At 37.0% G+C, this 24,434-nt stretch overlaps 1 protein-coding gene across 50 annotated transcripts in view; it reads right to left on the bottom strand.

Annotated features, from left to right (window-relative positions):
• The window catches only part of TNRC6A (trinucleotide repeat containing adaptor 6A), a 222,237-nt gene that overhangs the window by 52,918 nt on the left and 144,885 nt on the right, over positions 1 to 24,434 (bottom strand). For 37 of the 50 annotated variants that reach the window (XR_013524735.1, XM_035267201.3, XM_078344906.1 and 34 more), the window contains one exon: positions 20,747 to 20,768. The exons of the other annotated variants lie outside the window; for them this stretch is intronic. Coding sequence is in view for 32 of the 37 variants with exons in the window: in XM_035267201.3 (XP_035123092.2) it covers positions 20,747 to 20,768 (22 nt within the window). In the remaining 5 variants the exon portion in view is untranslated. The remainder of the gene's footprint in view (positions 1 to 20,746; positions 20,769 to 24,434) is intronic. 50 annotated transcript variants of the gene reach the window in all.

The following is a 24,434-nucleotide window of genomic DNA, read 5'->3' as shown; positions in this document are numbered from 1 at the left end:
GTAAAATGGAGATAGTACCTACACCTCGTAGAGCTATCCTAAGGTTAAATGTCTTCTATGTTTATAAAACACAGAACATAAGGCTATATAAACAGTGACTATTCATTAATGAGAGACACAATACCACCTTATACTTTTGTAGCAGTTGAATGTTTTCTGTGAAATTTTTTAATACATCCTCACAGATACCACTGTCAGATAAGTGAAGTGAAACACACCCATGCTACTGGTGAGGACACTCAGAGAAAAGTCTCCAGTCAAGGGTTCACAGCTCCCATCCTGGAATTAAAACAGCCCACCACTCACCACCTGGGTTATCTCTGTGTCGTTCTTCTCTATAAAGTAGAAAGTCTTGGTTAAGTGCCCGGTGTGTCGTAACCACTCAGTAAACAGAAGTTATTACCGTGTCCAAAAGAAATCTTTATTAAATGCCTACAATATGTACGATGCTCTGATTAATCAAAGCCTCGGTCACCTGAGTTTACAAAAGCCACCAACTTCTTCTTCCACACACTCAGTTCTAGCCTCCCTTCACCTAACAAACTGGTCTCCCCATTTTCTTCCTTCTGTGAACATCTGGTAAATCTAGTCTGTGTCATTTATACTTTTTGATATAATATATGATCTTGGCCTCTTATCTTTTTTCAATGTGACTTCAATTTTTCTAAAGTAATATAAATCAGTTGTAGTTCAGGAAGAATTACAGTGAAAAATTACAAATGTTCCATCTATTGTTTGTAATCCTTTCCATTCTTGATGCTCACTAACCAGTCTCTTACTGATAATTGGGGCAAAGTGCTTTCTAGGCCTAATTATGTGTGAAAAATTTATCTCCCAGACAATATAATACTTCTAATATGTAGCAATAACATACATTCCTTTATGTGCCTCACACGGTAATAAGCAAATATTGGCTATCAAAAACACTACATGAGAACAATATGGCACTAGAATATTCTAAAGTACCTCTGAAACCAAAGGAAGATAAAATATAGGCAGCCCTCCAAATCCGTGTGTGCCCCACCCACAGATTCAACCAACCATGGACCAAAAATACTAAGCAAATAAACCGAAAAAATAAAATAAAAATAAAAACCAATGCAACTATTTACATAGTATTTACATTACATTTGGTATTGTATGTAATCTAGAGATGATTCAACGCATACAGGAGAATGTGTGTAGGTTATATGCAAACACTACACCTTTTTATATAAGGGACTTGAACATCCATGAATTTTGGTATCCATTGGGGGTCCTGGAACCAATCCTTCACAGATACCAAGGGACAAGTGCATATGTAACTATGACATTATAAGGAACATAAAAATGCTTACTCAGCTTTTACATGCTTAGTACTGGACTCAGTGTGGCATTTGGCAATTGAGCATCAACTTAAGCAGTATTTACCTGCTGCTATAATACAGACTTGTTGTCACTTCATTACTTTAAAAATCTAAACTTTAAAAAAAAAACATTGTGACAACTATTTTATGCCCAAACAGGGTGCGTGAGAAAGGAGCAGGAAGATGCTTTTGTATCAGTGAACCAGAAGATAACCTATACACAAACACTGTGAATTATCTATATGAAGGCATGTATAAGAACCCTAACACTAAATGAAAAGTGACCAGAGTTCAGAAGCAACATCAATATTTTTCACCTCACAACCTCACCCCTACCTAAAACTCACAGAACTGCTGAACTTCTCATTAGTAAAGTACCACATCGAAAACAAGGCTGAGATAGGTATTCATTTCCGGGACCAGAAAACGTCATTAAAACCAGTAAAGACATCAAGATAATGTAACTACTGATTATTAAATGAAGCTAATCTGAAGTACAATCTCAGATATAAAATAAGACATAGAAGCAATGAGTAAAGAAGGAGCAAACAGTGAACATAGGTGGGGGTTGCTAGATAATAGACACTAATACCGAATAATTCTGGCTATGGCATATGTATAGTTAAACTTTTAAGTTAATTATGTTCATAATCACCCAAACCATTGGAAGGGGAGAAAAACGAAAATTAGAAAACTTCATCTATTCAACGGACATGGGAAATGGAATTTAAAAAAATTTCAAAGTTCTAGTTAACACAAAATAGGATGCTAAATAGAAGCCCCAAAATATCTGTATTACAATAATGTGAATGTGGTGAAGTTCTCTTGTTAAAAGATAAAGCCTGTTAAAGAAAGGAAAAACAAACTTAAAGAATATACCTTGTAAAATGCAATCCTAAAATAAAACAATGCAGCAAAATTGAAAAAAAAAAAAAAAAAAAAAAACAGTAGAAAGGAAGACATACAAACAAGAAATGCTAAGAAAATTGAAAACAATATTGATATCAGATAAAACAAAATTCAAAGAGAAAGCATTATAAAGGATAGGAGAAATTTCATATTCATAAAAGAAACAACTAAACAGAAACGAGCAATTAAGCACTTTCATATGTCAAGCCTCATAATATCAAAACATGTAATATAAATGGAGACAGAGAAAACCGGAAAAAGCAAAACCATGTACCTTGAAAACAGATAACGTCTTTTTGACAAGTACCTATGAAACAATCATAAGAAGTTAACAAGCATGCGTGCATGTACATGCACGCATGCCTACACATGTACATATATGCCATACAGCGGTAAAGAAAACAAATAAAATTGCAAAGACTGGCAATAACAGTGTATATTTCTGGATTACAATGCAATGTCAGTAAAATGACAAAACTAGCAAATAAAAATCTGCCTTACATAAATTTCAATTGCATAACACAAACTTTGCAGCTAAAAACAGAAAAAAAAAAAAAAAGAATAAAGTAAATTTCAAGATGAAGAAGAAATAAATACCAAAACTACAGGGTTACCAATAAAACAACAGTGAAAACACTGCATACAATAGAGTTTAAGATCCAGCTAAAGAAGGTGCTTAAGAAATAATTCATAACCTTATTTCCAGTAAACAAGAACATAATGCATCCAGCTCATGAATGGGGGAAAAAACCCACACACGCTAAAGCAAAGGAAATAGAAAAATGAAATTAGTAAATATAAAAGAGAGATCAATGACTTTAAAAGTAAATCAATAAATCCAAGGCATGCTTCTATGAAAAAAAAAGTGAACATTTTTTTAAATGAAAATGGAAAAAAAAACTTTTTGAAATCAATATATTTCTTTATGTTCGAGTCTATAAATAGTTTGAAAAGCTGGAGCAGGGAGTAATTTAACACTGACCATAGAAAAGGCAGGAAATCTAAATAAATTAACTAGTTTACATAGAAGACATAAGAGAAATTTATGAAAGTGTCCATCAGGCTCAGACAGTTTCCCTGATTAATACTACCATACGTTTTTCTTTTTCACTGGTGTACACCTGTTTTTGGAGACAGAGTCTTGCTCTGTCACCCAGGCTGGAAAACAGTGGTGCAATCTTGGCTCACTGCAACCTCTGCCTCCCCAGTTCAAGTGATTCTTTTGCCTCAGCCTGAGGAGTAGCTGGGATTACAGGTGTGCACCAGGGTGCACTGGCATGATCTCAGCTCACTGCAACCTCTGCCTCCCGGGTTGAAGCGACTCTCCTGCCTTAGCCTCCCAAGTAGCTGGGATTACAGGAATGTGTCACCACCCCCAGCTAATTTTCTATATTTAGTAAAGATGGGGTTTAACCATGTTAGTCAGGCTGGTCTCAAACTCCTGACCTCAGGTGATCCACCCACCTCGGCCTCCCGAAGTGCTGGGACTTCAGGTGTGCGCCACCGCGCCCTGTAAAAAAATACCTTTTTTTTTTTTTCCAGATGGAGTATTGCTCTTATTGCCCACGCTAGAGTGCAGTGGCATGATCTTGGCTCACTGCAACCTCCACCTCCCAGTTTCAAGTGATTCTCCTGCCTCGGCCTCCCTAGTAGTTGGGATTACAGATGCCTGTCACCAGGCCTGGTTAATTTTTGTACTTTTTAGTAGAGATGGGGTTTTGCCATGTTGGCCAGCTGGTCTCAATCTTCTGACCTTGTGATCCACCTGCCTTGGTCTCCCAAAGTGCTGGGAATACAGATGTGAGCCTGAGCCTGGCCAATAGTGTACTTTTAAGAAATATGTATCTTGGGCTAGGTATAGTGGCTCACACCTATAATCGCAGCACTTTGGGAGGCCGAGGCAGGTGTATCACCTGAGGTCAGGAGTTGGAGACCATCCTGGCTAACATGGTAAAACCCCGTCTCTACCAAAAATACAAGAATTAGTCAGGCATGGTGGTGTGTGACTGTGTTGGCAGCTACTCGGAAAGCTGAGGCAGGAGAATTGCTTGAACCCCGGAGGCGGAGGCTGCAGTGAGACAAGATCATACCACTGCACTCCAGCCTGGGCAACAGCAAGCCCTTGTTTCAAAAAAAGAAAAAAGGAAAAAAAGACACATGTATTTCTAAATCTAATGACATTTAAATTGTTGCAGAGCACAGTAAAAGATGGAACACCAACATAACCCTGTTACCAATAAGTCAGACTAAATTTTAGTCATCCTAAACAACGGGAATAAAAACAAGAGATAAATAGCATTGAGAATAAAAAAGACACAAATTTGAATGTGGAGATTACCAAAAGAAACCAAGAAAATACTATGTGCAATGTATCTCAGTAAAACAAAACCCAACTAAATTGAACTATGTTGTACAATAGGGATTGGCAAGTTCTTTCTGTAAAGATGAGAGAGTAAATATTTTTGGCTGTGCAGACTCATAGAGTCTGTGACAACTACTCAACTCTGCTATTATAGCACCAGAGCAGAGCATAGACAACAGGTAAATGCAAACGAATGGCTGTGACTATATTCCACAACACTGCATATGCAAAACCAGGCAGTAGGCCAGATTTCACTTGCAGGCTGTAGTTTTCCAGACTCTGCTCCATTAAACACAATTTACCAAAATAGGTTCACAAGGAAGTAGAAGGTTCTATAGTATAACAGGACAAACTCTGAGAGGGTCACCCAAGATTTATCCCTCCAAAACACACCAGGCATTAAAAAAAAAAGCCAGGCATGGTAGCACATGCTTGTAGTCCTGAGGCAAGTGAATTGCTTGAGCCAAAAAGTTCAAGTCAGGCCTGGGCAACACGGTATGGCCTCAACTCCTGAATGAACCAATGAATTAATAAAATAAAATAAAAAGCAACTAGCTAACTTTAAAGGGGATGTGTGTGGATGGGTGTGTATCCTCCTCAAGAAACATGTAATATTAATCTTACCTAAACCACGACAAGAAGTATAAGTTCAAAAGGCTGGCTGGATTCAAATCTCAGTTCTGCAACTTACTAGCTCTATATGACCATGGGCAAGGTACTTAACCACTCTGCCTCCACTGACTCACATCTCAAATGTTTTGGTCTCAAGAGTCCTTTATACTCTGAAACACTGAGAACTCCAAATGGTTTCATTTGTGTGTGTTATACATATATTTGCCAAAATAAAAGTTTAAACAAATATTTGAAGTGAGTTAAATTCATTACATATGAACATAGACACATTAAAAAAAATTACTGTATTTTCCAAAACAAAATTAGTGAGAAGCATGGCACGGTTTTACATTTCTGCAAGTTTAACATCTGGCTTAACAGAAGGCAGGTGGATTCTCATATATGCGCCTGCATCCAATTTGTGGTGATATCCCACATTGTGTCACCTCTGAAAAACTCCATTATATACTCATAAGAAAATAAAAGTGAAACAGGAAAATAAAGTCTTCCTGTTATTATGAAAATAGATTTGACCTTATGGATATCAAGAAAGAGTTTCGGGGAGCTTCCCAGGAATCCTGTCCTCAGATAAACTTTGAGAAGCACTACTACAGGATATGCACACATGGGATCCAACTGAATATATGGTTCTGGAGTTCAAAAAAGTCTGGATTAAAAATACGGATTTAAGATTCAACATACAGGTGGGAAAAGAGTTGTAGAAAAAGAAATAACAAAACCTAAAGAATGAGTTTAAGCAGCAGACAGAAGAAGGGAAATAAAGGCAGGAATAAGTCAGGACTGCCAGAGTGATGGGAGAGAAACTATTCATTTTAGGTATGGCTTTACTAACTATGTAGTTACTCAAGCAGAAATTTCTTCCTCAATTTCTCCCTATCCTTCTATATATAGTCAGTCAACAGGCCCAACAAATTACCTCCCTGATAAAATTCAAATGCATCCTGTGTCTTCAATGCTGCTCCTGTGCTTTAGGCCCTAAACACTTTACTCTTACAAAAACCTCCTAATGGGACTGCCTGCCTGGCTCAAGTCTTGATCCCTGCCCCACCCACTTTCATGCCTCCCCAAATCTACCATCTACCCGCCCCGAGTTATTGGTATCATAAAAACACTTTCAGAACTCCTTTCTAAACTCCTTGGTACAGCCCCTCTCTACTTTTTCCAGATTCATATCCTGCCATGTCCACACTCACTGCATTCTCTTCCACCACACCAAATATTTGCAATTCCCCAAAAGGTATCAGGCTCTTTTACACTATGTCTTTTGCCCAAAATGCCTTGATAACTTTCTTGCAAATCTTTTTGTTCATTTTGCCTAGGAAATAACTGATTTTCCCCACCCCCAGATTGGACATATCTTAGAAGCATGTTATGACGAGATTGTCCTCCTCTATTCTGATAAAACTCTTTAAAAATCCCTTACAATGCAGTCAATGTATTTTCTAAGTGCTGGTTTCTTATTTCTTCTTCACTTTATCACTAGCATTTCCTGAACTAAGCACAGCAAATGCTCAACAACTACTGGTTGAATGAAAATCCAGGAATTGTCACACATACTCAAAGTGACTGGATCTATAAAAAAAAGATAGAACAATATACTGAGGATTAAACACTGTGGAATATCAACATTCAAGAGGCAGAATAATGAAGAACCAGAAAAGAAAAGAAAAAAAAAGAATGATCAAGAGAAAGAGTAAGAATGATGATGGTCACTGGTTAGTATGCTGCTGAATGCATCAGTAGTTTAAACAAATCTCTGCTCTGAAAAATACCTATAGCCAGCATGGAGAGAGCGAGACAAGTCCAGTCACCGAGATCATTAATGTGAGAAGGTTCTCTAGCCCTGAGATTGCTCTGGTCCATAATATTAGAAAAAGATTTTAATGGAAAGGAATTTCATTTAGCTAGGATACAATACACATATCTAGTAAAGGGCTATATTTTTTAAGTTTTTTTTCTTTTTTTTTGGGGGGGGGGCTCATACTGTGACCCCACCCATCTATTTAACAGTTTTAAAGAAATGGGAAAATTTTTAACTGGTCCAAAAATGGACAAGTTTAACTTTTAAGAATGGAAAAATTATCTATTCAAGAATTCACTCTACATTTTTCTAGTCTGTGTTCCAAATTAGGACCTCCCACTTTGTGGAATAAAGTGAACCAATACGAAAAATAAATTAATTTTTGCTAAGCTTTGCTACTCTACAAGCTTTCCTGATATTTCTTATATAAAAATATATTCTGTAAGTCTAAAACTGGTTTTAAAAATCGTCTCTTAATTGAAAAAACTGGATAGCAATTGTCTTATATTCAAGTGAAACCCAATAGACAATAGAGCCAAAGTTCTACATATATCAAGTTCTAAATTTGTCATACTATTTCAATTAATACTTCTTTAAATGTTTAAAATACTTTATAATGTAACTTTAATAAACTGATTTCAGAAAACATTTAATGAATTTACTTTGACTATCTACAAGTTTAACAGAATTAATTTAAATGTGAACCAGCCAACAATCATCTTTGAATACTACCAATCCCCAAAACATCAATTTCCATGCCTTAATACCTTAAGCCCTTACATTATTCCTATCCTTCAAAATCTACTATTTAACTTTGTGTAATAGTTTTCATATTGGCTACATTGTAAATCTTCTAAAATACTGGCAGAAATACAGTATACAAAATGCTACTTTAACACACGATGTCACTTTAACAGGCTGGAGTGCTAAGCTGACCTCTAGAAAATATTACTTAGTAAACACCTATAGAATATAAAGTGCTTTTTAATACTTCTTGGCAAATTTTAAATTTACCTAAAATTACTATACGTGTCATTACAGTCGTTATATAGGAAAACACAAAACTACCAGGTTAAGCTCCTAGAAGACAAGATGGAGTATAGCAATGAGAGCTCTTGTTAGAAAATGTTATTCTCAAATAAGAGCAACAACATGTAATTTTCCTAAGCATCTTTCATTGTAATTAAGAAAAATTTTTTTACTCCTCAAACAAATGAGATTAGGCATTATCAGTAAGACAAAGGTGTACTAAAACAATTCACTAACAAATCAAGAAACGTGTTTTAAAATCACAAGACAAAATTTCTACTGCTCAGGTTAACTGCTTGATGCCTAAAAAATCCTTAAAGTACAAGTATTCGAATATTTTAAAAAGTGCCACCCACAGATTCTTTAATAAGATTTCTTTAAAATATCAAAGGCAAGTATTTTATGTTCTGAAGAGCCAAAAAATAAAAGTCTTATAGATAGAAGAAAAGTTAATATATAACCTAGCACATTTAAGATTTAAGTGTTTATGAGGCAACATTGTATATTTCTTTCTCCCCTATTGTTAATTTCTAATATCTAATTGTATTCTTTTTTTTTTTTTTTTTTTGAGACGGAGTTTTGCTGTAGTTACCCAGACTGGAGTGCAATGGCATGATCTTGGCTCACCCCAACCTCCGCCTTCTGGGTTCAAGCAATTCTCCTGCCTCAGCCTCCCGAGTAGCTGGGATTACAGGTGCGCACCACCATGCCCAGCTAATTTTTGTATTTTTAGTAGAGACGGGGTTTCACCTTGTTGACCAGGATGGTCTCGATCTCTTGACCTCATGATCCACCCGCCTCGGCTTCCCAAAGTGCTGGGATTACAGGCTTGAGCCACTGCGCCCAGACTAATTGTATTCTCTTTAATCCTAAACTCTGAAACCAATTATTCTATCTGTTATAGCTGTTCCATTAAAATAATAAGGTAGCTTTCAATAATTTTAACATGAAATAATTTGCCTAATATTCAGAGGGAGAGCAAACAAGTTTGGGTGCAATCAGTTCTTCCAGCTTTCCTGAACATCAGCAGTATTATTACATTAGGGCACAGATTTTCAAAAGTCACAAACATGATGAGAACTTCAAAGCAGATTAGAAAATTCTCTACACCAAGAAAATTCCAAAGAAAGGTGTTTCCAACTTCTGTTGCTTTCCCACTCTGCAGCTTTCAGTAAAAAATGGAGGAAAAGCACAGTGTCATTTTACTGCTATCAAAGTACTGCTTGCCAACTTCTTCCAACTTGCATTTGAGGCCCCATAAGTTGAATTCTATCTCATTATATTTTAAGGGACTGCAAGGGGCAGAGAAGCCAGGTAGCTGAACAATGTAAAGTGCAGTTCTATTCAATTAAAATGAGTTCATAAATCAAACTTATATAAAACATGGCCAAACACTGTACTACTACAAAAATTCTCTTCTTGCTCATTAGTAAGCATACCAGATGATTTATAACCTACTTCCTCTGTATAATGTACACCCCCTGACCAGCACTAACTTCAGTCGGTTCTGGAATGCTGAGGGGCACAGAGGGGAAGTCTAGCTTTTAAGCTGATACACGTAAGATGCAGTGTTAGAATTTCTGTTGTAGTAAATTGCTGCAGCTTTAAGTGCCAGTTGTTGATCTGGAAAATGTTAAATGCTTGCCAATCCATTAATTTTTGCCAATTCTTAGCAAATCATTTGAATTAAGTGGCTGTTTAAAAACTTAAAAATGAAGATTTAAAAACTAATATAAAATATAACTATTTATATTTTACACAAGCACAAGCAAGTCTTAATATTTCTGTTGAAAACTTCCTAGGAAAAAAATACCAAACAGCGAGATATTTTAATCAGTTGAAAATTAGACATCAAATTTAAAATAAATATTAAATTAAACTGACTTCATTTCACAAATTCTAGAAAATTGGGAAGTATATGTTTTCCTGGGCCTTAGGGAAGTACCTAGCTCTGCTTCCTCAAGCTCTGGTTCCTTTTTTTGAGATGGAGCCCTATTGGGTGGCCCAGGCTGGAGTGCAATGGCGTGATCTCGGCTCACTGCAGCCTCTGCCTCCTAGGTTCAAGTGATTCTCATGCCTCAGCCTCCTGAGTAGCTAGGACTATAGGTATAAGCCACCGTGCTCGGCTAACTTTTGTATTTAAAAAAAATATTTTTACAAATACAAAAATGTAGGGCCAGGTGCGGTGGCTCACGCCTGTAATCCCAGCACTTCGGGAGGCCAAGGCAGGTGGATCACGAGGTCAAGAGATCGAGACCATCCTGGTCAACATGGTGAAACCCCGTCTCTACTAGAAATACAAAAAATTAGCTGGGCATGGTGGCACGTGCCTGTAATCCCAGCTACTCAGGAGGCTGAGGCAGGGGAATTGCCTGAACCCAGGAGGCGGAGGTTGCGGTGAGCTGAGATTGCGCCATTGCACTCCAGCCTGGGTAACAAGAGTGAAACTTCATCTCAAAAAAAAAGTAGAGATGGGGTTTCACCATGTTGGCCAGGCTGGTCTCGAATTCCTGACCTCAGGGGTTCCACCCACCTCTGCCTCCGAGAATGCTGGGATTACAAGCGTGAGCCACTGTGCCCAGTGGTACTCTATCTTCTACCTAAACACTAACCACCTTAAATTACCAACACTGGCCGGGTGTGGTGGGTCACACTTGTAATCCCAGCACTTTGGGAGGCTGAGACAGGCAAATCACGAAGTCAGGAGATTGAGACCATCCTGGCAAACATGGTGAAACCCTGCCTCTACTAAAGATACAAAAATTAGCCGGGTATGGTGGCATGCACCTGTAGTCCCAGCTAATAGGGAGGCTGAGGCATGAGAAACGCTTGAGCCCGGGAGGCGGAGATTGCAGTGAGCTGAGACTGAGGCACTGCACTCCAGCCTGGCGACAGAGCGAGACTCCGTATCAAAAAAAAAAAAAAAAAAAAAATCAACACAAAGAGAAACACAGCTGATTTGTCTGGATACACTCCTTCAAGATCATTGAATAATATACTTCCTGGAGCTTTTTAACTAATGAAATTTGGGATGAAATGGGCCAATTACTAAATTCTGCTCTTCAGCAAAATGAGCAAGTTATGTCTGTTAACTTTCAGACAACTTATGTCTGAAAGAAGAAAGCACAGGATCTTCTTTCTTTCTGAGATGGACAATATTCACAATGTGCTATTTTCAAAATCTTTGGTTAATTGAACCATTGAGTCTTGCCCAAATATGTAATTCAGAAAAGTGTGATGATCAAAGGTCTATTTTCCAGGTTCAGGCACATATTTTAAAAGAAAAAAAGTCAGACTGCCTATTAATCTATTTTCCATAACATAAAAGTATAGAATGGCCCTCTTCAAATTTGCTTATTTAGAACTGTTTAGAAGCAAAGCTTCCTTAGCCTTACCTTTACTAATCAGAATCTGTATTTTTTAAAACAAGTGCCACATGGGGTTCTCATGTCTGAGTAAGTCTGGAAAATGGTTTAGAAGACACTGTCGCAACCTCTAGAGGGCGTCAGCTTCCACTGAGACTCAAAATTTAAAAATAAGAAAAAACATAAACATAATACCTGAACATTCAAGTAGAAGTTAGTTCCCATTGAATTTTTAATTCCCTAAAGTTATACAATAAAGGAACTGTCATTAAATCACTGAAGATATAAATTAGTTAAGAAATACAAAATGGTTGATTTTTTAAAATTAAAAGTCCCAAATATACAATATAAAAATAAACCAGCTAAATTAAATGGTTAATACTACAAAATGCTACAGATTTTAAAAGCTTTCACAAAACATGGGTAACCATTTTTCTAAATCTGGAAAAATGGTATGCTTTTCTCAGCATAGAAATTAGTCAAGAACTCTAAGAGTAAAAAATTAATACATTTGATAAAATAAAATACTGATGTGTATTTTTTCAAATGAGTATATTCCAATTCAAAAGGGAAACTGGAAAATACTTGTCCTTTTGAACAAATTAAAGGAAACCATTCTGTTCCTTCCCAACCCTTTTCACCTCTACTTCTCTATAATCTAAGGAAAGATCTGTTTTAGTTTAAGGATACTAAATCTAACACAGAGGAGCATTCAACACAATCACTAGAGTTTAGGACTGAAGTCCAAGCCAATAGTATAAATGCGATTTAATTGTGCTTTCCTCCTTCTGAACATCTATTTGCATCTTCAGTGTATCTACTCCCTATGGGGCACATGGCATTGGGCAAAATTTAATATTCTTGCCTCGTATCTCATCCTCAGAATGACTTCATACATACGATATGGTCCATAATGTGGAAATATTTGCATCAAATACATCTGATGAAATGCTAATGAGCTTATTATACAAAGAGCTCATGTAAATTGCTAATGAAAACTCTAGGCCCAAGAACTAAATGGGCAAATAATAAGAATGGGCAATTCATAAAAAGAAAAAAGTATGGCCAGGTGTGGTGGCTCACCGCTCTTCAGGAGGCAGAGGCAGGTGGATAACTTGAGGTCGGGAGTTCGAGACCAGCCTGGTCAATACGGTGAAACCCTGTCTCTACTAAAAGAACAAAAACTAGCTGGGTGTGGTGGCAAGCACCTGTAGTCCTAGCTACTCAGGAGGCTGAGGCAGGAGAATTGCTTCAACCTGGGAGATGGAGTTGCAGTGAGCCAAGATTGTGCCATTGCACTCCAGGGTGGGTGACAGAGTGAGACTCCATCTCAGAAAAAGAAAAAAGAAAAAAAAGTACAAGTGATTAAGCAAGGTAAACAAATAAATACAAGTCAAAGAAAACATACCAATTTTGGCCTGCCAAATTTATGAAGTTGATAGATCCCATCCTCATGTTTTAAGACTTATTCCTTGCACTACACTGTGATTCACCTTTGCTGGGCTGGGTTCTCCTTTAATGGGAGAAAAAAGCAAATCACATCTGGGTGTGGAGGAACCCTGAATTAACTGGAGAAGTGTTAGTATGCCATTTCAAGGGGCTAAAATGTTGCTAGTATACTGTAAAACCACAGTGGTGAATATTAAAATTTACCCAGTATCAGCTGGATTCCAGGCAATGTATCTGTTATCTCTTTATTCTCATTGTGATTCCATAAATTTGAAATATTATTCCCATTTTACAGATGAGGTGAATACAGTTCAGAAGGCTATCATGCTCAAACATCTAGTAAATGGCAGAATTTGTGATCCCCTAACAAGTGTTCATTCTAGTATACATTATTTTCATCTTAATTATAAGGGCAAAAACAAATTCTCTAAAAATACAGAGCTAACCAGATTAACAACTTTAAAATTTATTTCACAGCCATTAAACTAATGTCTTTTTTTATATCTACTTCCTGTTTCCTTTGTCCTGTTCAGTCTCATCAGAAATCTGAAGGTATAACATCTTTCATTTCTACCAAATTTAATATTAGTATTTAAAAGCAACAAATCTACATTTGTTAGAAATAATCCTTGCCTAAAACCAAAAGGGGTTCATCCTTAGCATTCTTCATAGCCTCCCTGAGTACATAAATCCAGACTTACATGTATAAATCTCTATCTATATAAATCATTTTCCTTTCACAATAGGAGGAAAGAAAAAATGGTGACTTTATTATACGATCTGCCTAAAAATAATCATTTTATTAACTTTTTCCCGTGAAAGTGGAAGGCCATTTTTTTTCATCCTGTTAGTGCGGAGGTATAAATCTCATTTGTTACATAGCTCAAAGACATCTTCCACAGCAAGAAAAACCTGCCATTAGTAAATTCCTAACCAATATGAACCTCTGGTTCTATTTTAAAGAGGTTAGTGCACATCTGCCTTCTAAGTATCTCATAAAACACCACGGTGGCACATTTAAAATCCTGGTGTGTTATTACTTAATATCATGCTACAACACAAAAATCATGATTTCTACTTGTAGACTATGGAGAAAAACAGTAAGCCCCAGTTCTAACAGTAGAACCACCCAACCTGTGTGATGGAAACAGGATATGGGGAAAAGGGGTGACTAGACTCTCTGGGATTGTCATCTTCAGCTATGAGTTGCTTCTTCTGTTTACCCTGATAGCCCCACAAATAATTAGGTTACGTGCCTGAAGCTACAATCTACTTGAGCCTCAGTTTTCTCCTCTGAGAATCTATGCAGTATGGTAACCCTTGTGAAGCCATCAGAGTTCCTGAAATTCATTATAATAGAAGGTTTTGTCATTGGGAAACTTAAGGTCTTATGGATTCCCACAAAAATAAAAACTGGAACTACCATAAGACCCAGCAATTCCGTTTCTGGGTAGACAGTAGTCCCCCTCCTTTTCCAAGATTTCACTTTCCAAAGTCTTACTTATCTCCATGGTCAGCCAACACAAAAATAAGCAAGAACAGTACAATAAAATATTTTGAGAGAGGGACGAAACTATTACAGTATATCATTACAATGGTTCTATTATATTATTTTATTATTAGTTGTTGTTAATCTCTTACTATACCTAATTTACAAATTAAACTTTATCATGGGTCTGTTATACAGGAAAAAGTATATTATTAATAGTATATATGGGGTTCAGTACTATCCAAGGTTTCAAGCATCCACTGAATGGATTCTCTGTGGATACAAAGGAAATGAATTCAGCACCATGTAGAAATATCTGTATTCCCATGTCCATGGCAGCATTATTAATCATGACCAAGATATGGAAACAACCTATGTATGAATAAAGATGAATAAAGAAACTGTGGGTTGGGTGCAGTGGCTCAAGCCTGTAATCCCAGCACTTTGGGAGGCCAAGGTGGACGGATCATTTGAGGTCAGGAGTTCTAAACCAGCCTAGCCAACATGGTAAAACTATGACTCTACTAAAAATACAAAAATTAGTCAGGTATGGTGGTACGAACCTGTAATCCCAGCTAACCAGGAGACTGAGGCACAAGAACCATTAGAACAAAGGAGGCGGAGGCTGCAGTGAGCCGAGATCATGCCACTGCGCTCCACCACCCTGGGTGACAGAGCGAGACTCTCTCAGTAAGTAAGTAAATAAATAAATAAATACCCCATGGCATATATACACAAAGGAATATTATTCAGCCTTTAAACAAGTGAGCCTGCCATTTGCCGCAACATGGATGAACCTGGAAGACAGTAAGCTGAGTGAGGTAAGCCAGGCACAGAAATAAATATACTGCATGATCTCACTTATAAGTGGAATCTAAAAAATAAACAAACAAACAAATAAAAGAGTCAAATACATAGAAACAGACAGTAGTATAGTGGTTAACAGGGGTGAGGAGAGGAAGGTCAGATGCAGGTCAAAGGATACAAAGTTTCAGTTACGTGGTTAAGTCTAGAGATCTGATGTATAGTTAACAATACTGTATTGTATACCGGAAATTCTTTCGCTGAGAATAGATTTTAGGCGCTCCTACCAAAAAAACCAAGGTAACTGTGAGGTGATAAGTATGTTAATTTGCTTGATTATAATATTCATTTCACTATGCATATGCATACCAAAACATGTTGTACACCTTAAATATATACAATAAATAAGATCTTATGGAGAAAATGGAGTGGTAAGTTCAGATCACAGGTAAATGATAAAGGCCTTTAATCACATATTCACCTTTATTAAAACAAAGATGAGAATGGAAGTGCAGTGGGAACAGGAACTTGGGGGTTGTTTTGTTCATGCTTATTACCAATGACTATAAAATTGCATGAAACAGGGTACGCACACAGTAAGTATTTCATAAATGATGAATGAAGGAAACAATGTCACTTCATGAAACTTGAGTTTAGAATAATAACGGATTACTACATAAATATTTTTCATTTGCCTTTGTTTCTCAAGATGACCTCATGAGATAGTGAAACATGGAAGATATTGGCAGTGATGATTGAAAGAAAAAGTAAAGTGGTGCTTTGTTTATTAATGAGAAGGGGACAAACTAAATACTGCTTCATTGAACACAAATTGAGCCGTTTCAGTCACATACTAGAAGCTAAACGGTGTGCTATGACTTTAACAAATTTACTGGTCAAGAGGCATACTGGAAAGGGACTTAACTGTTGTCCAAGGCCTTCAGAAAGGGTTCTCTCTCTGCCCTTTTGAAGAATGATGAAATGAAGATAAGAATGATAAAGTTTTTCGTAAAACTGTCATTATATCTTCCTTAGAGTTGCAGCAAAAACACTCCAAACATAATCTAGTACTTTGGTTTTGCTCCACAGAAGAATCAGCATTTATTGCAAAGAGATCAAAGCATGGAGGAGATTTTAGAATCAGCTGCTTGCTTGGCTCTCAAAACTCTTGTTCATTTTTGTCAACAACCAAATATGTAATAAACAATTTAAGAGCCAATGCCTCACCCATCACAAAGCTGTCAAATCCTCCCTGATTCACAAAATTATACTGGTGCTACAATTTTTTTTTTTTAAATTCTACATGCTTAATCAACACAGAAATACTATAAAATCTGTTCCAAGATCTTTCTGGACTCCTTTTAAAAGATGAGTTGTTTTAGTTCATTCAGTGACTATTGTTGCAGCACGAGTAATGGTGTGCCCTTCACATCTTGTCTTCCATGTAACTGCAGGGACGGTTTTTAAAGAAACAGAAGCGGTAGAGCCCAGTCATGTTTGTAGTCAAATTCTGGCTCAGGCACAGAGAAGGTGCTTTAAGTCAGCTACAATAATGTCTATAATATGATTTGACATGCAGCTCACTTAATAGCTATTGAATATTTTTATTACCCTCTAAATCAACAGATGTAATAACATTGTGCTTGATAGAAAAACAACTATTAACGCTAGAATTGATAAAAATAACTGTGCCACTTGTGGCAGGAAAAAAACATGTAAATAAATGATTCAATTTCATTGAGTTTTTAATTAACCCAGAAACAGAACAGCAGTAATAAACTAAACTCTGCTATTTGATCACCTAAATAAATAAATAAATAAATACAAACAAAATCTTAATCTTTTTTTGTCCACTGCTGTTTCCCAACAGGATCTCCCCAGGCTCCCTACATCTCATTTAGAAGCTCAGGGCTTTGTTATTCTTTGGAAGATAGCTCGCTCATGAAATTACCTAAAAAAAGCACTGGCACTGATATGAAGGAGTGGGACAGAGCGGGGAAGAGACAGAGGAAAAAGAGGAGAGAAGAGAGTAAGAGAGAGAAAATTAGCTGTCAAAAATCAACAGTGCTTACTTTTTCTTTTGCAAGAAATGTACAATCAACATGCTTCCCAAAAAAGCCAATGTCAGCCAGCTGTGGAGACTCACACCTGTAATCCCAACTACTCAGGCAGCTGAAGCAGGAAGATCATGTGAGCTCAGGAATTTGAGATCAGCCTGGGCAACAGAGCATAACCATGTTTAAAAAAGGAAAAAAACAAACAACAACAACAAAAAAACAGCCTGCTCCTATAGTCCCAGCTACTCAGGAGTCAGGAGGATTGCTTGAGCCCAGAAGTTCAAGGCTGCAGGGAGCTATGATTGTGCACTATCCTCGAGTGAGACCTTGCCTCCTTTAAAAAAAGCAAAAAAAAGGTCAATGTCAGAGTTGAAAAACTGTTTTTAAAACAATTTTTTATTCTCAATCAAGTTCCCAAGGACACTCTGAAGAAGGGACGTTTAGCTCTTTCCTTGCCTTTACTTTATATACACCACAGGGCATCTTCAAATTTATCCATCTAGTCCTATACCTCAGCAGAAGTTTTTTAGCACTTCACTCCCCTGCTGTTTCAAGGACATACTCATAATATACATATTTTAAAAGACATTTTAAACATGCAAACATTTGTGCTCTTTACAGTTTTTCAAAGTTCAAGTCACAAGAATAAAACTTTCAAGAATTTCATTATGTTGCCCATTACACATCAGAGCTATGCTGGTTCTGTAAGATTAAAAATTTAGTTCCTCACACATTAGCCCCATTTCAAGTACTTGACGGCCACATGTAGGTAAACTTTGTCTTGACACAGACTCTACAACACAGAAGGAGAAAAATCATGTTGACAATATGAACTGCAAGAGAAGCAAGAATTCTGGAATAGGCAGACTCTTCTAATTTTTAAATGTTGGCAGTCATTTTAAAATTTACAGGATAATAATAAAAACACTGTGAAACCAGAGACTGGGGAGACCTGACAACTAAATGCAGGTAGCATCTTGCACTGGATCCTAGAATGGAAAGTAGTTAATGGAAAAACTGGTGAGGTTAGTTAGTACCATTGTTGGATTTTTGGTTTTGAGAAAGGTACCATGGTAATGTAAGATGTTGATGGGGGAAGCTGAATAAAGTATATATGAGAAGTCTCTGTACTACCTTTTCAACTTTTCTGCAAATCTAAAATTATTTCAAAATACAAAGTTTAGTAACCACCACCACTACAAAGTGGGCCACATTTGCCCCTCAAGTCTCCAGTTTGTGATCTCTAACCACTGTGTGAACCCCACATCATAAATACTACCTAGACAAATGCATAGCACAGAAATAAAACAATATGTTCTCATGAATCAGAAAAAAATGTGAACAATTATGAAGAGAAGAATGACGTGAGTGAAACTGCTGACAAAACAACAGAGTATTTCCTGAAGTGACTTTCATTTACTGAGCCTATCATTCTCAGAGTTGTGGAAAAATCTAAAAACAAGACTAAATATGTTCATATTTTGTGTAAGACTAGAAAAAAATTATATAAACACTAGGTATTCAAAGATATTGAAGAAATAAATATCCATGAATCAGTCAAAAATCTAAGAATATAATCAAGTGCCCAAATTTGAGATGATAATATCCTAAGAAACTGGAAAGGGAGAGATCAATGGTAGTTGGAGAGATCCATCCAGGGATGAACTCTGAGAGGTTTAGGAAAGCTGAAAGGCCTGATAAAGACATCCTTGGCTGAGAAATTGGATAAAAAAGAAACAAGAATGAACATGAAAGAGATAAGAATGCTCTAAAAAGTATAAGGAGTGATAGGAAACAGGCTGGTTAGGTTAATGAAGGCCTTAACAGGAGGTTAGATTAATGAAGGCCTTAAAAGACAAGCAAAGGGGTTTGGTTTTGAAGCAGTAACAACTAGGGACAACTCACCATTGCTATATGGGGGAGAGGGGTGGGGATTGTTTTAGGAAAAATGATTTGGTAACATTCCTAATAATTTGGCAATGTTCCTCCCTACATTCCACATCCTTGTAACTGTCTTAGACATTTTAAGTTCAAAGCCATAATCCCACCTTCAACTCCTCTTCTGATCTCATCAGTTGCCAGTCCTGTCAATGATATCTCACACATCTGTCATCCATCTTCTACCTCTACAGCTAGGACACCTCAGTTCAAATCCTCATGATCCTCTCTAATCTTGCTTCTATTGGTGACTCTAGGCACTACTGGCAAAGTTAAGTTTTTAAAGCAGTTTATGACCATGACATTCCAAATCCAAACACCTTTGCTGGCTTAACCAGCATGAAGCCCTGTAGCTCCCCCTATCTCCAGGCCTATATTCTGTCACTTCCCCACAAGGCTAGAGACAAAAGAGGTATGTTGTATTCCCTATGCTGTCTACCTGCCTCCTCTGCTCAGAACACCCTTCTCTTAGTTCTACCTTTTGAATCCCTACCTGCCTTCCAACTTCCAATACTTTTCCATGTACAGTGGTTGATAGCTTTAAAAAATGAAAAACAAAATAGAACAAAGCACCATATCACTCTGCTTAAGTCTTGAATGCCTCCTAACTGCTTGTCCCATAAAAAGTCCAAGCGTGTTGGTACAAAAAGCACATAAATTAACCCCACTCTAAACTGGCCCCTATCTAGCTCTTCAGCCTCAACCCTGCTCACTTATCACTGAGTATTTAACACTCTAGGAATACCACCATGCACACCACATCACATTATTTCTTATCTCTGTGTCTTGAATCATGCTTGAACCATTTCATTCTTTCTTTGGCCATTTCATCTTTTTTTGAGGGGTAAGATTATGCTTTTGATTGAGCTTAAAATAAAATTCAGAATCTTGAGGCCCAAGAAGTTCAGCATCTGAGAACTTTACACGTTTCATTACCAAGCAGTCAACTCCTGGGAGGGTAAAGAACTCCTGATTCAGAATCTGAGAGGAATTAGTCTCCTGTTTCCTTATTACTCTGATGTCCTTTGCTTGGGGTCTAACAGGTGCTGTTCAAACCTGATACAATGAGTGTAACGTTTGCAATCTACTATTCTACTATTCTAAGCCATAATACAGTGATGGATGTCACTATCTGCTTATAAGAAGGAATGGGAAACATCATACAAAAAACAAGAAATAAAGTAGGCAGAACCCCCAAGGGATACAGTGGGGTCCTAGAGGTAACCCCACAGGAGAAGACTTCTTAGAAGGCAGACTGAAGGAAAGCTGCCTGAGCCCCAAGAGTCAAAACAAGGGAATGCGTCAGGAAGCAGTGCTTACTTACTCTTACGAGAAAGCTTTAAGGCAGGTCTGAGATAGTGCACTCTAAATGTGGTCACATACACCACAATAACCATGAAACCCCAAAGGGCGACCCCAGGTTATGTCACTGAAGAAGTCTAATCCCACCCATTTCTTTCATGCTCTTCTATTTCCCATCCTGGAGGTGAATAAAAATGCATATAAACAAGCTTGCTTTAATGAAAAAAAAAAAAAAGGATAAAAATAGCTTTAAACAACGTACCTTTGATTTTTTGTTCAGTGGCCTAAAATAAAAACAAACAAACAAAAAACAATGTAAATATGAAACTGAAAGAAATGGATTGTTATGATAAAATGTTCATATATTACTATAAGACATATACACCTTTATTAAATATGGAATTTGTCAAATAGATGAACTGTACAGGAAAAGATATGCGAGGAAAGCATGCTTTTCCCACAGATGTGCCCCATTATCCCTGATATTGCTTATTAATTTAAAAACCCTAATTTGTTTTGATTGTAAGCATAGAAGACATCACTGTATGCATAGAAGACATCACTGTATGACAGTATATAATTTTTTAAATGGAAGCTGCACTTTTCTCATGTCCTTTAAAAATGATTTTTATGTAACTGTCACCTTTACATGTAATGGATTTAATACATTTTGCATGTTTAAATGGCTTCAAAAATTGTTACAAGTGATAAAAAGATGAATTAAGTTTTCTGCAAGAAAACCGGTATATAATCACTTTAGCCAAATTAATCACAAATTTAACTCCTGGAGGTTAGGCTGCTATTACAATTAAACTTAGTCAACTTTTAAATATCTAAGTATTTTTGAGTGGAAAAAAATTTCAAACTAATTTATCACTTCTGACACATCTGACAATGTGTTAAAATTACTGTGATCAGAAGCTGAACTGACATGAACTCTGCTTTCACTGCCTTCCAATGCCTGCTCTTCCTTTATTTTCTGACACCACAACTGAGGAGAGGGGCTTGAAGGCTCAAACTCCCAAGGGCCTCAAAAAGAACCACAGACAGAAAAACCCAAGTCAAAAAAAAAAAAATCAACCTTTTGATCAAGATCAATATTATTGGGATCCTGAAAATAACAGATACAAGAACAGAAAGGGAGGTGAGGAAAGACTAAATAATTAGTAACTGAATAACCAGGAGTTGTTTCTAAATGGAGATAAAGCTTTTCTTAACTGCCATGGGGCATGATAATTTATTTTGCTTAGTTATATGAAATTACTGTTATAAAAAATACCATTTTAAATTATATTATTATAGATATATATGGTAAAAGCCATAGTAATTACCCTAATATTGAAGCCATACCAAACATTAACCTTTCCCCAGAAAGAGAGGGAGTCTCAATACACCACTAAGTGCTTTGCTAAGTTTTAGAGCACTAGTGAAATACAAAATAATGGAGGCTCATCTTTTACTCTATGGATCAAAATTTAAATTAAAACAAAAAACAAAAAACATTTTTGATGGAAAGACAATGCCAAACAACCAGTCAACTGGCTAACAACACTTCATTTGTTTTTGGGAAAATTCTTGTTAAAATTCGAGAGTAGAAAAACAAGTCTTATCAGAGGGAAGTTAGTATATGAACACTTTTAGGCATTAGAAATGTCATGTCAAACAATAAGATGTATAATCTTCTGATGCCAAAGAACTGGCACACATTTCTTTTACATGTTGAAAGCTTTCCCCCTGCCCCCCAACTCTCCTCCTCTCTTTCACAATTTATTTCCAATGGAAACTAAGTTTCAGAACACAGAAACAATGACCAGATAATTGAAATCCAAAGTAGGCCAGGTGTGGTTGGCTCACACCTGTAATCCCAGCACTTTGGGAGGCAGAAGACGGGCGGATGCTTGAGGCCAGGAGTTTGTGAGGTCAGCCTGGCCAACATGGAGAAACCTCGTCTCTACAAAAAAACACGGCAAAACAAAACAAAAAGTACAGTGTTGTTCTTCTGAGCCTTATGACATAAAGGACATATGCTACACAACTTTGGAAAAACTCCATGTTGCTTCAAAAAATGGTCAGCCTCATTCAGTATACTGTCATCTACAGAGAATGGCCCCATGGAGACACCCAAGGTGTGTCTGCCCCTCAGAATCAAACTTAATGCACTGAAGGAATGGAAGCAGTGTTATAGAAATCAAGAGCTCCTCATGGAATAGGAAGAAACAGAACTAAGAGTTCCATTTCCTTAAAACGGGTTTTTGTGGGCTGGTCTGGAGACCTAGTACATTACTCAAATTATTAAAAAGAATTTTCCAAGTGGGGTCAGTCATTTTAATTGTCTGCACTGTCTAAAACAGCCACTAGCCACATGTGGCTACTGACCACTGACTGAAATGTGGCTAGTCTGAACTGAGATGAACAAAATACACATAAGATTTCTAATATTTGATATTTTGAAAAGAACACAAAATGCCTCATTAATAATATTTTATACTGACTACATGTCAAAATAACATTTTAGCTATATTAGGTTATATAAAATATATTAAAATTAATCTTGACTGGTTCTTTTTACTTTGAAATGATCTGATCATTTTAACCCTCTGGGTCTCAGTTTCCCAATTTCTCCAATTGACAAAATAACTGTCCTGCTTATCTTTCAGGTTTGTTATGAGGGTCAAATAATAAAATGTGAAAGATATATTTCAGAAAAACTATACAACAGTATTTCAAATGTGAAGTATCACTGTAAATCCTCTCACATAGATAATTAAAAGATTCTGGCCAATCTATAAGCAAAATTATTTCCATTTTTAATATATTATTCTTTAAAAAAATCTGAACTATGGTTCCACGAGCAATGATCACAACCGTCTCCTTCATTACTAAAGAGAGCAGCGCAGTGGCAGAGCACAGCACCCCACCTCCTTTACTGTCAGGCTCTGCGCTGCTTGTCCCAACACCATGGTCCTGAAGAACACTTCAGTGGTTAAGACCTCAGAATCTCAGGCCTGACTGCCTGGCTGGCTCTGCCACTTACACTGTGTGACCCTGGTAAAACATGTTAACTTCTCTAAAGCTTAGTTTCCTCAACTATAGAACTGTGGCAAAAACACCCACCTCAGAGTTCTAAGGTTAGAGGGATGTAACTCATATAAAGCACTTAGGACAAAGCCTGACTTACAGAAAGCATTCAGCAGGCATCAGCTGCTGCTGTGGCAGCAGCGGCTGCTATCTTCAGCCTCACCTGCCCGTGCTTTGTTTGGCTCAGTCCTGGCTCTCACATTTGGAAATAAGCTGACTCTACACTCATCCCATTTCCAGGTCTTGATTTTCTTTTTCTAATCATCCACAATGTCTTAACAGTGCCAAGTATTATAACCTAACATTAAGAATAAAGAATTAATTTAGTTCAATTCACTGATTTTAAATAGATACGTAGTGCTCAGAGAGCTTTCCTATGACTTAGCAATCAGCGCTGTCTAGAATCCAGATCTATTGACTAAAATGAGTCTTATAAAAGAAGGAAAGAGAAGTGTAAGGCGTAAGGAGGGGCAAGATTGTCAGAGAACACCTAACTGCCCTCAACGAGCACACAACTCAGGCCTGGTCATGTTACCACCAATTACTAATTAAACTGCTGAATATGATCCTCAAAAATGGCAATAAAGCTGGAAGCTCTCTATAACCTAGATCTCATTTAAACTTGAATTTAATATATTTAAGTCAGTAACACCTATAAAAATCCCTCCAGCTCTTAACACAGTAACAGCAAAAAGCCCATGGATGTGGAAACATTCTCAACACCAAAAGATCTCTCAGCTTGTACTGTTGCTTCTCCTCGGCCCTCAACCATTATGTGCTTTCTAGGAACTACAATCACATGCTTAAAGTAAAGGTTACACTAAACTATCCCTCTATAATTAACCTATTTCTCAATCTCCTTTTTCCTCCTC

This window comes from Callithrix jacchus, chromosome 12, assembly GCF_049354715.1.
Source record: "Callithrix jacchus isolate 240 chromosome 12, calJac240_pri, whole genome shotgun sequence".
NCBI lineage: Eukaryota > Metazoa > Chordata > Mammalia > Primates > Cebidae > Callithrix > Callithrix jacchus.
Note: the sequence above shows the minus strand (reverse complement) of the source record. Positions and strands in the feature narration are given on the sequence as shown.